The following is a 13423-nucleotide window of genomic DNA, read 5'->3' on the forward strand; positions in this document are numbered from 1 at the left end:
AGAATGGATTCAATTCCGAAGTGAGACCTACTTCTCTTATTCTCCATTTCGTTTAAATAATTCTGGATGGATAAATATAGCCAAATTTTATAAACGAGGTAATAAATGTAATAAAGAAGGTATAACATAGTCTAATCTCTGCAAATATATATATATATATATATATATATATATATATATAAATTTAAAATAACATTTTCAAAACAAGTAAAAGAGAGAGGGAACAATGAAAATAATAAAACATGGCTCTCGGAAGAATTAGGGAAAAATAGAAAACTTTATTTTATGATTCTTCAACAGAAAAATCATTTACATTTTGCCAAAGCTGTTTTATATATTTAGCTAAATAATGGTTTCAAAAGTGGGCAAATACGTCTTTAGCTGCAGAATCTCAGAGACAGGCTGTGCTGTTTCCTGGTAGAAGTCAAGCCCGGTAAGAAGTTCCACATCGCGGACTCGGGCAACGTGGGCTTTCAACCTCTCTTCAATCCAAACAGCTTCTGGTTGATGTTCCTAAAAAGGAGGGGGAAAAAAGACTATTTTCTATGGGGCATGATTTTCATTAATAAAAACATCTTTCATTACTTAGAAGCTGTTCTTTTCTCTGTGATTTTTGTTGTGCTTTTTAAAAATTTTTGTATAACTGATATACAACATTCTGTTAGTTTCAGCTGTACAACCTAATAATTCGCTGTTTATTCCTGTGGCTTTTACTACCTTACATCTATATTTAATACAGCTAAATTTTGTTGTTTATTAAATATAAGGAAAAACAACAGTACAAAGTATATTATTACAAATATAGACCACCACAAAGTCATCAAGTTTGCCATTTTTATATCCACTTCAGATATAAATTCTTTTAAATAAAATATTACAAATGAAGTTAAGTCTCCAATGTTCCGCCCAGTGGTAGTCAACCTGGTCCCTACCGCCCACCAGTGGGTGTACCAGCTTTCATGGTGAGTGGTAGCGGAGCAACCAAAGTATAAATAAAAAGATAGATTTAACTATAGTAAATTGTTTTACAAAGATTGATTCTGCTGCCTGACTAGGCGGTGGCGCAGTGGATAGAGAGTCAGACTGGGATGCGGAGGACCCAGGTTCGAGACCCCAAGGTCGCCAGCTTGAGCACGGGCTCATCCATTTTGAGCAAAAGCTCACCAGCTTGGATACAGGTCACTGGCTCGAGCAAGGGGTTACTCAGTCTGCTGTAGCCCCACGGTCAAGGCACATATGAGAAAGCAATCAATGAACAACTAAGGTGTCGCAACGAAAAACTGATGATTGATGCTTCTCATCTCTCTCCGTTCCTGTCTGTCTGTCCCTATCTATCCCTCTGACTCTCTGTCTCTGTAAAAAACAATAAATAAATAAATTTAAAAAAAGATTGATTCTGCCAAACTTAGCGAAAATCCGACATAAAGTACTTGGTAAGCAATTATTATTATATGCTTTAATTTGCTGTAACTCTGCTTTATAAATTTTTAAAGTAAAGTTACTTCCCTACTTTAAAAATCACCATTACTGTGGAACCGGTGGGCGGTTAGAAAATTTTACTACTAACAGAGATACAAAAGTGGGCGGTAGGTATAAAAAGGTTGACTACCCCTGCAGTACTCATTGTTGCATGCATTGTGAGTCCAGTCTGTGTTTTTAAACTTTTACTGAGCATCAATATACAATATGTACTATTGATTTATGAGTTTTCAAATTTACATAAATGGTATTTAAAGTGCTATTTGATAATTACTCTTTTTAGGCAATATTATGTTTGTAATCTATTCATAGTGATATATCTCAGTCTAATTAATACACCTGTTTTTAGCTGCGTTTTGTGGTAGCACAGTTTATTTTTTATTGCCACACTGATAATATTTTTGGCATTATAAATAATACTAGAATGAATGACTTGGCACATGCCTCCTGTGTTCAAGAACGTGAGTTTCTAGCATAATAAATGAAATTTCTGGGTCAGAGAGTCCATGCAATTTTAACTTTACAAGATATAAACCTAGCACTCCCCAAAGAGTTTATACGAATTTGCACTTCCGTTGGCTGTTTCCCTACAACCTTCCCAAACCATGATGTGAAGTGGTGTTTAATCCCGGCGTTATTACAGGTAGGTATCTTTTCAGATTCTTCTTGGCCATTTCATTTTTAACAGGTTTTTTTACTATGTAAAAGTAAGATCAGTAATTTAGATGAAATTCCATATTTATTAATTTTCTAATATTCATATCATACTGGTAATTTTCAGTTAAACTTTTAAAAGTAAGAAAGCTTACAAGTTTGTTTAATTAGATGAGTGTTTTAATAACATTTGACTTTAGCACAGTGGTGTACTTGTTTTTTAAATATGCATGCTTAAAACAGGGTATTTGAGCCAGAGGAAGTAAAAGAGGAAATTAATTTTTGTTTTTAACCTTGAAAGCATTTCTCTGTGTGAGATTCATGATGTGAATTAATTTTTTTCAAATAAATATGCAGTGTACTGACTAAAGCACATATTTCCAATGGGATTATAATTCATTCTCCCCATCACCTGCCTTTACTATTTCATTTTTCAGCAGAATTTAATATTTTATTACATTTTTCATAAAGTGTTCTCCCACTAGGTTTATAATATTCATCTCTCTGTTAGCTTATTTGGTGTCTATCCAACTAAATGTTTACTGAACACCAGACAGTCTGCCTTCTTTTAAATTGAAATTAAATCTTCTTAAAGTACAACAGATAACTATACCCAGGCAGGGGTGGCACGCCAGCTCTTTTATACTAGAGAGTTCACCAGCACCAACCAATCCGAGCACAAGTCAGCTACAGTCAGCTCCTGTGGTACCAGTGCCTCCCAACAGAAGTGCAGCTTGCCGGCGTACCAATTTTACAAACTATATTTAAATATATACTTTTGACTATATATAATCAATTTATATACATTTTATTATATATGTATTAAAACTGTTACACAAATAAAAAGTATCTCATACCCTCCAACTAGAACTCACTTGTTCGTTTTGTGAGGCCATTTCAGTTTCGATCTTTTTCTCCTCTAACCTCTTTTTCTCCTTAACCACTTCCGGGCTGGTTACTGCTACTATCACACTGATGAAACTGTTTTGTCAAGGAAGACCTAATTGAGTGGATTTTTTCTTTTTGATATTTCGATTAGTTGATAACCCCAAGCTTCTGAAAGTTTCTCTTTTTATTCTTGTAGTTTTAATGGCTAATTTGCTTGATGGTATCTCCTATTTCTTCAACTGATTCTAATTTTTTCTATTCTGGAAGTATAGATATTTCTCTCAATTTGATCTTAACTCCCATGGCTTAATACCAAATATGTCTCTACAGTTCTGATTTTTCTTCCAAGTTCCATACCCGTATTGTCTCAGATTTGCTGAGTAACTTATAATGATAGTCAATTGAACTTGTGGTAACATTTCATTTATTTGATAGGAATCTAATAATACAAAATGAGGGGGAGAAAAAGGAGGACAGAAAAGATGGAAGGGACAAGGGAAGAAAGAAAATAAATAAAGCAATATGAATCTAGTTCCCCAGATTGAATGTGAGGTGGAATTATGAATCTATCATTTCTACAACAGGTGTCTGTTCCCTTAATCCTTTGAGAATAGAAATACTTCCTCAGATTAAGTGATTAGACTGGTTTAAGATGCAGATTTTTTGTACAACGTGCTCTTTAAAGCAAGCCAACTATTTCATTGTGTGCTTACAACACAATTACCTGTTCTAATGCCAGAGAATATATTGGCTGACTTGGACTTAGTAAGGTATAGTATAGTTTGTGCATTGTACTTTCAGGGTAATTTAATTATAGGGGATTTTACCTGCATACAATTTCACTTTATATTAAAGTGAGAATGTTAACTTCATCATAAGAAGTGACTTCTTTATAATGGCCACAATTTATTGAGAATTCTTAAGATTTTATACAAAATATCTTATTTAATTCTCACAACTTCATGAAAGTGGTGAATTTTTCCTTATACAAATGAGGAAAATGAGCCTTACCAGGTGGTGGCACAGTAAATAGAGCGTCAAAATGGGACACAGAGGACCCAGGTTCGAAACCCCAAGGTTGCCAGCTTGAGCACGGGTTCATCTGGTTTGAACAAATCTCACCAGCTTGTAACCACGGTCGCTGGCTGAGCAAGGGGCCACTCGATCTGCTGTAGCACCTGGTTAAGGTACATATGAGAAAGCAATCAATGAGAACCTAAGGTGCCACAATGAAGAATTGATGCTTCTCATCTCTCTCCCTTCCTGTCTGTCTGTCGCTACCTGTCCCTCTGTCTCTCTGTCTCTGTAACAACAAAAAAAAAATGAGGAAAATGACATTCAGTTATATACCCAAAGAGGCTAACTCAACAACTGAATGCAGGATTTCCAAGGCTAAAACCCATTCACTTGAGTTCCTTTTTTACTGCTTCTCATATATCCTCCTAGGTATCCAACTAGTTTTCCCAATCTAAAGACAATCAAGAGCAAAATCATCCTTCCCAAAACAATTGTTTGTCTTATATATTTCCTGGCCAATCATGCCTAAATTTTCAGTCAGTTTTGGCTCTCTCACATCTTGCCTTTCCCCCCTCCCATATCTAATTGACAGTCATGTCTTATTAAATGTCACAATTTCTGTCATAACAGCTTGGTTTAAGTTTATTTTCTACTCATTGCATGTCTTATAGATACCTTTACATATTTTATATCCTTATTACTATACTGCAAAATCCTTAAAATTCTGGATAATATCCAATTCATTAGTGAAGATGTCCTCCTACTCAATAGAGAAAATGTCTAATAGAGATGATTTTGAGACCATCTCCACTCTGAATGATCAGGGAAGGCTTTATACCATTTGTACATTACTTTGAAGTATAAATGGAATTTTTAGCAGATGGGGGGTGGCATTCTAGAGGAGAGAAGAGCATGAGCAATGATGTTGAGGTAAGGAAATTCAAGATGTGTTCAAGTAATTGCAAGACTTAGGCTGGTCCAGAAGTTCTCTCATAACTTAGGTCTGCAAGGGAGAACTGAAGGGAAGTGTGTACTGGCCAGGAGATTTGTGTTTGTTTGTTTTTCCTTGTTTATTCAAGGTAGAAAATCAAAGATTTTTAAGTTAGTTGGTAGTGGTGTAGAGGTGAAGGGGAGGAGGGGAGGCAGAAGACAATGAAGCCCCTTAAGATTCATTTTCAAAAGTTCTGATAAAAGGTGATAAGGGCCTAGACCAGGGTTAGCAAATGGTTTCTTCTTTGCACATTCATTCTAATCAACCCATAATGGCTACCTGAAACCCTTGTGATAAACAACTATCTACTCTTGATTCAGGGTAAAGAGCACCATCTCTTTCTATTGGATGTCTGCCACTGGAGGAGGAAGCGAAGGGTGATGGCTTACCTTCATCTAAACTAAATAAAAATGTGACAAGAAAAATAGAAGAGCTTCGACTAGACAACATCTCCTGATGACATCTTGTTTGGAAACTCTCACTCGAGGACTATGAGTGGCCCACTGTGTGGCCTCTAACCTTTGCCCTTTATCTTTAGTCACTAGAAGACCATTCAAACACTTAAGTTCAAGTCCTATCTTCAAGACCCTGTTAAGATGTCACTTTCTCTGCCAGGAAGTATTTTTCTTTTGAAATCCTACAGCAATTTGGTCTATGCCACTTTGTGCCACTTAACCTCTTTTTCTATTTTACTAGGCTTCTGAGTGCTAGACTATGAGCCCTTTTTGATAGAATTTACATCTTATGCATGTGTGTCTCCCATAGTACATAATATAGCGAAGTCATTTATATGGTGAACACCTGAAAAAACAGCGATGAATCCCAGTCTGGTCTAGAACCTAAGCTTTAATTTCCAGTCTTTTAGAATTTATGGAATTTTCTATGTGAATGCCCATTTCTACAAACTTGACATGCCTGAACTTAATTATTTGATCTACCTGTCCAAATAGTTTTCATTCCTAACTTCCCTCGTTCTTTTTTCTAATTATCTACATTTAAAATCTCTGATTCATCTTTAAGTCTTCCTTTGCTTTTGGCTCTTATATCCAATGAATTACCAAATCCTTTCCACTCTTTGCCCCCTTCTTGGAAGATTCTTCTTAATCTTCTCAATCAGTTCAAATGCTGCCCCTCCTTCAGGGGCCAGCCCTACCTACTTCCACCACATTTTATGTAAACTTTATCAATTATTCCAGCCAAACGTGTTTTCAATTTGAAACATTAGATTGTTATTTGTCAATGAATCCTAACTTTGTGACATCTCTTACTTTTTTAAAAATTATATGTTAAGGACTTTTATTTATTCAGTTTTCAGAGAGGAGAGAGAGAGAGAAAAGGGGGGGGGAGCAGGAAGCATCAACTCCCCTATGTGCCTTAACCAGGCTAGGCCCAGGGTTTCGAAGCGGTGACCTCAGTGTTCCAGGTCAACGCTTTATCCACTACGCCACCACAGGTCAGGCTTACTTTTTAATTTGATAAAGACTTCTCATATTACAGACTGACCCATGTATGTGTGTTTCATTTATCTTTATTTATATTTCATTTATGTATCTCATTTATATATCGAAGTTATATATGAACTCCTTGAGACGTGAGACATTGTTTTCCTCCTTGTGTAGTCTAAAAAACTTCTACTACAGTACTGTGTACTTAGTAGGTGCTCAGTATATTTGAGTAACTTCAGTAAAACACAATTATCAGGATACATATTCTTTTCTAAAAAGAACATATATGCAAGTTGAAGTAACTATTTACATAAAATTTGCCTTGATCCAAAATAATTTTGAGGTAAATTAATACATGATGTTAGAAAAGGAATGTTACTTGAACTAATTTATTTTGTAGATTTATATATATGTATATTTAATTTCAGACCTCATATTTCAAGTTGGTGAAGTTTTTATATTTACATATTCATTCAAGAAATATTAATCTCTGCTTGGCCTGTGAAGGTAGTGAGTATTGTTGACCTGGAAAGCTGAGGGGGCCGATTTGAAATTCCGGCCTTGCCAGGACAAGGCACGTAGGACAAGTAAACAATGAACAACTTAATGAAGTAACTATGAGTTGATACTTCTTTCTCCCCCCACCCTCTCCTCTCTCTGTAAAATCAACAAATAAAATCTTAATAATATACATTAATTTAGCATCAACTTTGAGACAGAACCTTAAAGTTTGTGTTCAGAATCAAAATATTAATAAGATCTCACCCCTTCTCTTATTAGTAAATGTGAATAAAATGTATAAATAAAATACATAAGATAAGCATATATAAATACATGTTCATGTAAGCACATACATATTTAAATTGATTCTAATTACATACAGATCAATAGTCTAAGAAAAAGTTTTTAGGTGAGGTTATTTTTAGTACAACTCTACTCAAGAAAAACCTGAAAAATCTACATATTGTAGTCAGAGTCAGTTTTCTGAGGTCCCGGATGAGCTCCTGACTAGTCACTTTCTTAGGTCCCAGGGACTCTGTGGTGCATACTCACAGGGCAGCTCTCCACGTTGGTGGGTCGGTGAGGGATGATAAACGGTAGGACATCCAGCCTTCCAGGGCAGGTGGCAGGGCTGTAGCTCTTATTTTTACAGCTTGTCAGCACCACAAAGTAGTGTGTTGGGATGGGAACACTGTTGTTGACTAAGTATCTAAAAACATAATTGAAAAGATTTGGCATTATTATACATTTACTTCTAAAGGTGATAAATATCAGTATATATTGTTAAAGAAAGGCAAAAGTAAAAATATAATAAAACAAAGTATATGAATAAAAAGTACAAAAAACGTATCACATAGTTTTAGACATCAATCAGCCAGAAAAGAGATGTATGTAAGTCAAAGCTTGGTTATTTTAATATTATGGGGAAATATTAGAATACAAAGAAAAGCAGAGCATGATATTACGTCGCCTGTGTTTCTTAGTTTCGTTGACTTTATGCCTCTTAGAGACCTTCTCTAAGAGCAGAGGCGGAAGAAGTCCAGATTTGAACTCTGGCTGTACATTCCTACTGGGTGTTTGTATGCGTTCTGATCCTCTAACATTCTGTGACTTATTAAGTTTCCTAAACTTTGATGTGGAGGTGATCCTATGTAACAACTTCACACTGTAGGCATGGGGATAAATCCATGCAACTGACATAACAGTCTTTTCATTTCAAATAACAAACACGGAAGTGCTTTTGAAAGTTTTAATTGCAAAAGAAAGTTAAGCTATTAGTATGAGTCCTCTGAAAGGGACATGAGCTGGTATGAGTGATGTACTATGACTTAGAGTTTCTACGTGGACTCAGCACTAGACTGTCTGGCTTTGTATTCTGGCTTTACCACTTACTAGTTGTGGAATGTAGGCAAGTAATCTCTCTGTGTTTCAGTTTCCTCATTTCTAAATGGGGGCTAATGGAATCTAACATAAAGACATTTTGTAGATTAAATGAAATATATGTAAGTGCTTGGAAAAGTACCTAGCAAGTAGTAAAGTGCTAACAAAATGTTTGTTACAATTATTCAATTGTGAAATATAGGCTAAATAAACACTGAAATAAGGCCAAGGCAAACAAAACAGAAAAGAGCCCAGCACATTGTAGTCATATATGTTACTTTATCAGAAGGTATAGGCAGAAATCATTGCTTTACTCATGTAATCTAGAGTTAGATGATATGATTGGGTAGTTTGGCCATTTATACATTTTGATAATAAAGAGAAATAATGGATAAAACATCTATATCTTTCTATTCTTGTGTGCTGCATTCAAAGGTGATTCTTAGCAAACTGTTACAACCAAATTTTTAGTACAGAAATGTACAGTTAGGTAGGACTAGTTTTCTACATGAAGCCTGGACCTTCTCCTGGGAGATACTTTTATAAATTAGCCACTATTATGAATTGTCACTACTTGTTTTTTTCTTTTTAATTTATTGCTGGACTGGTTCTATATTTATCAATAGTACAGTGTTTCCCCATCTCCTTAACCTTTACAAAAATCACATTTTTCCTTTGCTCATTAGTTTAGAAATTTCCCAACTATAAATTTTACTAAGTTTTTCCTAGACATCATCATTTCTTTGCCCATTAGTTTAAATTTTTGCCAAATGAATTTTTTTCCTAAATATTTAGGTAGATTACTTAAAAACAGTCAATAATGACATCTTTATGTAAATATACTATGTAATATTTAGAATACTGAGCTTTATTTGAAATATTGAAGCTTTCCCTCATAGTACCCAATGAGTAAACCAAAAAGTCCATTTGGCTTCAAATTACTTACTCTGTAATTTCACTTGGATCATCAAAATGGCCATCATAATTATAATCAAATACTGGTCCACTAACGACATTTACTCCATTTCTTTCCATGGCATGTTTTACTAGAAGAACACTGTGGAAGTAATCCCATATTTCTAAGAAAAGAAGAATAAGGTGTTAAAAATATCTATCTGTATAAAACATAGAAATATTTTTATTATACACAAGTATATTTAATATCATCAAATGTTACTTCAATAATTATTAGTGGTGATTGGGTAATTCTTCAAAATAGTCCATGAAACAAAAATAACCACATTGATAATAGTTTTTTGTTGTGAATGTAGTGCAGTCTTGAAATTAAAATGAAATATTTCTCCAAATACTGTATCTTCTTAGGACTGAGTTGCTTTGGAGAGATTGAATGTTAAACAATGGTCAGAACACATATCCTGCCTTATTTTCTTTTTGTTTCTTTCTTTTTTTTTTTGTATTTTTCCGAAGCCAGAAATGGGGAGGCAGTCAGACAGACTCCCGCATGCGCCCAACCGGGATCCACCCAGCACGCCCACCAGGGGGCGATGCTCTGCCCATCTGGGGCATTGCTCTGTTGCGACCAGAGCCACTCTAGCGCCTGAGGCAGAGGCCACAGAGCCATCCTCAGTGCCCAGACCAACTTTGCTCCAATGGTGCCTTGGCTGCGGGAGGGGAACATATCCTGCCTTATGCCTGTAGGGATAAACATCTTTTATTTTCTTATGGTGAGTGTCAGTAAAATTTTGTTTTGTGAATAGGTCTTTACAGTTAAATTAGGCTAACAAAAAAAATTATCAAAATTCTAGCAGCTAGTCATCACTTGAAGGTGAAGTAAATTAAGAAGAAATTATCTTAGAGATCCTTCTTATTCCTATATTTAAGATATTAAAACAAGATGATTCAATATCAGGAACAAACTGCAATAAAAGATGTGTTTAATTTGTGAGTGTATAGAGTCCTGTAGGTATTTGTAAATTAATAATCTAAGTATATACTTACTTTTGAATGCTTCATACATAGGGACCAAATTACTTGTAATTAAAGCATCATTTTGACTATCAGAAGTTCTGTTGTTTGCTGCAAAACAAATAAACTTTATTAAATCTAGCTATGAGAAAATATGGCATACGATATAACAGGCAAATAAATCACTATTGCATGCTAATGAAAATGAACAATACTAATAAAAATACTAAGAACTCTCCAATAGGGGCCATTGATAATGCAGGCAGTTTTATGCACTTGACACATGTAGTGGATTAAATAGTGACCCCCAAAATGGTATGTCCAAGTCCTAACCTTCCTATATTTCTAAATGTGATAGGTAGGAAAACAGGATCTTTGTAGACATGATTAAGTTAAGGGTCTCAATGTGAGATTATCCTGGATTTAGGGTGGGCTCTCAGTCCAATGACTGGTATTCTTATGAAGAGAGGAAGCTTGAGAGACTCAGGAGAGAAGACCATGTGAAGCTGAGGCAGAGTGATGTCACTACAAGACAAGCAACACCTGGAGCCTCCCAGAGCTGGAAAAAGGTAAAGAAGAATTCTCATGTCCTCTTCTTCAGAGGGAGCATAACCCTACTGACACCTTGATTTCAGACTTCTGGCCCCAGAACTGCAACAGCATGTATTTATATTTCTGTTGTTTTTAGATTACCAAGTCTGTGACACCAGCTCTAAGAAACAACTCTAATACCTATGTGAATGCAGAGTTATGGAATAATAATAATAATATCACATAATAATGTGATTCTAAAACACTCTTCTAAAATAAAATTTTCTTAAGAAAATCAGTTTTAACTCAATGAAGACTGCTGATGATGCTACAAATGGTTGGCTCTGAGGACACCTGGCCGTGCGGCCCAGCAGAGTGCATGCTGGGCGTGTGTGCTTGGAACCCAGCTCCACTGCCTGCCAGCTGAGCCCCTCAGGCAAAGCCCTATGTCCCTCTGGGCTTCCTTGATCTCATGACGTCTATTTCACCGAAGTATTGTGAGGATTAAAAAAGCTGCGAGCCTGTAAATATGTATTATAATACTTTTTATATTCAAACTACCCTCGAGTATATTAACTAAAATTTAAATGAAAGGCCAATGGGTAGATACCAACAGGCAAGGAAAGTATAAGTTGTTGGTTTTTAACTTAAGATTTCACATGCTGTTCATGGTCCTCAGATCCCCTGTAAATCTTTTCTACTTTTTGAACTAAGTCCTGAAAGTTGAGAGGTTAATATAACATTACCCACTTTTTAGAGAGAAACAAGAATTAGTTTCTTATGGATTTTTTAACAGAATTTATAGTAGACTTAGAAGTATCATCTTATCGTTGATGTTTTTTAGACAAGCTGTTAGTTATAACTTCATTCCTTTGTTGAGACAAACCATTTATGTGTTCCACCCAACATTCCATAGCTTAATAGATACAATTTTATATGCCAATTTACATTTTTTTATTAACAAGTTGTTGCAAGTATTTAAGGTTTATCCTAGGGTTTGCATAAGTTTCATAGCTCTGATTGTCTCTAGATATTTTAATAAGATATATCAATGTATTTATCCGAATTCTGTTAGAAGTTTACATTATAATGCTACTTGGTGTCATTAAGCCTTTTGCTCCTAACTATAAATCTCAGTCTTTTTTTTTCCTATTGATTTGAGAGAGGGAAGAAGAGAAAGAAATAGAGAGAAAGGAAAAAAACAGAGAAAGAAATATCAACTCATTGTTTCACCTAGTTTTTCCATTTGGTTGTTCACTCATTGATTGCTTCTGCCTGTGCCCTGACAAGGGATCGAATCTCACAACCTCAGTGTCTGCACAAGGCTCTATCCACTGAGAACCTGGCAAGGGCAAATCTCAGAATCTTTAAATTACAAATTTCTGAGTTGACCTATTTGGTCATGGCTTCCAGAAAAATGAAGCCAAATATCAGGAGTAAACCCATTCCCAGAAACTGAAATTGTTGAACATCTCATAGGCGAGTTAATGAAAATGACATTTCCTCCTGAGCAAGGAAGAGAGATGAATTTTACAAAAATCACACTGGCTTTTGCACGTTTTCAAGAGAGATGCTTTCTAAAAAACAAAAAACTTAAAAAAGTTCCTTTGGCTGCTCAAGCGATAGTTTCAAACTGCTGGCTAAACAGCGTGAGCGAGAGGCCTGAATTTCGGCCGGATTTCTTGCCACGGGCGCAGCTGCCTTCTCCACGCAGTCCTCAGCTTGGTTGGGCAGCGGCCAGAAAAAATGTTGTTTTAGACGCTTGTGTCCCTCTCCAACGAATCATCGGTTTTAAAATTAAACTTAAACCTGCCGAACTTTCAGAACATCTGGACCAGATTAGAGCTGATGTGTGGTTCCCGCTGCAAAATTTATTAGTCTTTATTATAGCTGCTGCACTGCTCCGGGCCAGCCCACAACCACTGGAAGCCTCCTGGGCAGCTCCTTTAGCCCAAGCAGATGGTTTCACTGGCGAGTATATGTTTAAGGCACATGCCCACATCCAGCTGATGAGAGCTTTCTAAGCTGCTGCTCTAAAATGAGTTATACGAACCAGGAGGATAGAGGAAGCCGTGGGTGATATTCTTGTGTGGTAAATAGAAGGAACATTTTTGGCTCTCAGAAGGAGCAACCCTGACATCAGCCCGCAGACAGTCTGGGACAGTGGGAGGAAGAGGCGATGTGTCTCCCTGTTGAAAGAGAGAAAAAGAAAAAAAAACTTACGCCCACAGCTGTGGCTCACCCATCACCTTATATGGTTTGTAACTTCCCTAGAATGTTTTTCATTTAACCTTTTCCTATTTTCTTAGTGAATCAGGTCTACGCAAGCAGTGAGAATGGATGTTTTCAGTAATGTTGTTTTCTGTGGTTCCCTGCTGGTTAGGGACACCAGGCAGCAAGTCAAATGCACCTTGGGAAGGAATATTTGCAGAATGAAACCTGCAAATATTGAGGGCAGAGCGGTAATGGGAGCTACTGCTAAAAACCAAAATCCTTCTCAGGATCTAACGTAAGGTACAGATACATGTTGCACTTGCAAATAAAAATTGAAAATAAAATCTAAACTTAAAAAAATTCATTTTGAACTAGGAATATTATTCTTCAGTTGGGT

At 36.0% G+C, this 13423-nt stretch overlaps 1 protein-coding gene across 1 annotated transcript in view; it reads right to left on the minus strand.

Annotated features, from left to right (window-relative positions):
* Nucleotides 1–258: 258 nt before the first annotated feature.
* Nucleotides 259–13423, minus strand: part of ENPP3 (ectonucleotide pyrophosphatase/phosphodiesterase 3) — an 85168-nt gene continuing 72003 nt past the window's right edge. Inside the window, exons 21-25 of the mRNA XM_066373215.1 lie at nt 12866–13001; nt 10315–10392; nt 9302–9434; nt 7528–7684; nt 259–513 (exon numbers count right to left, since the gene is read on the minus strand). Of these exons, the coding sequence (XP_066229312.1) occupies nt 343–513; nt 7528–7684; nt 9302–9434; nt 10315–10392; nt 12866–13001 (675 nt within the window). The 3' untranslated portion in view covers nt 259–342. The remainder of the gene's footprint in view (nt 514–7527; nt 7685–9301; nt 9435–10314; nt 10393–12865; nt 13002–13423) is intronic.

This window comes from Saccopteryx leptura, chromosome 3, assembly GCF_036850995.1.
Source record: "Saccopteryx leptura isolate mSacLep1 chromosome 3, mSacLep1_pri_phased_curated, whole genome shotgun sequence".
NCBI lineage: Eukaryota > Metazoa > Chordata > Mammalia > Chiroptera > Emballonuridae > Saccopteryx > Saccopteryx leptura.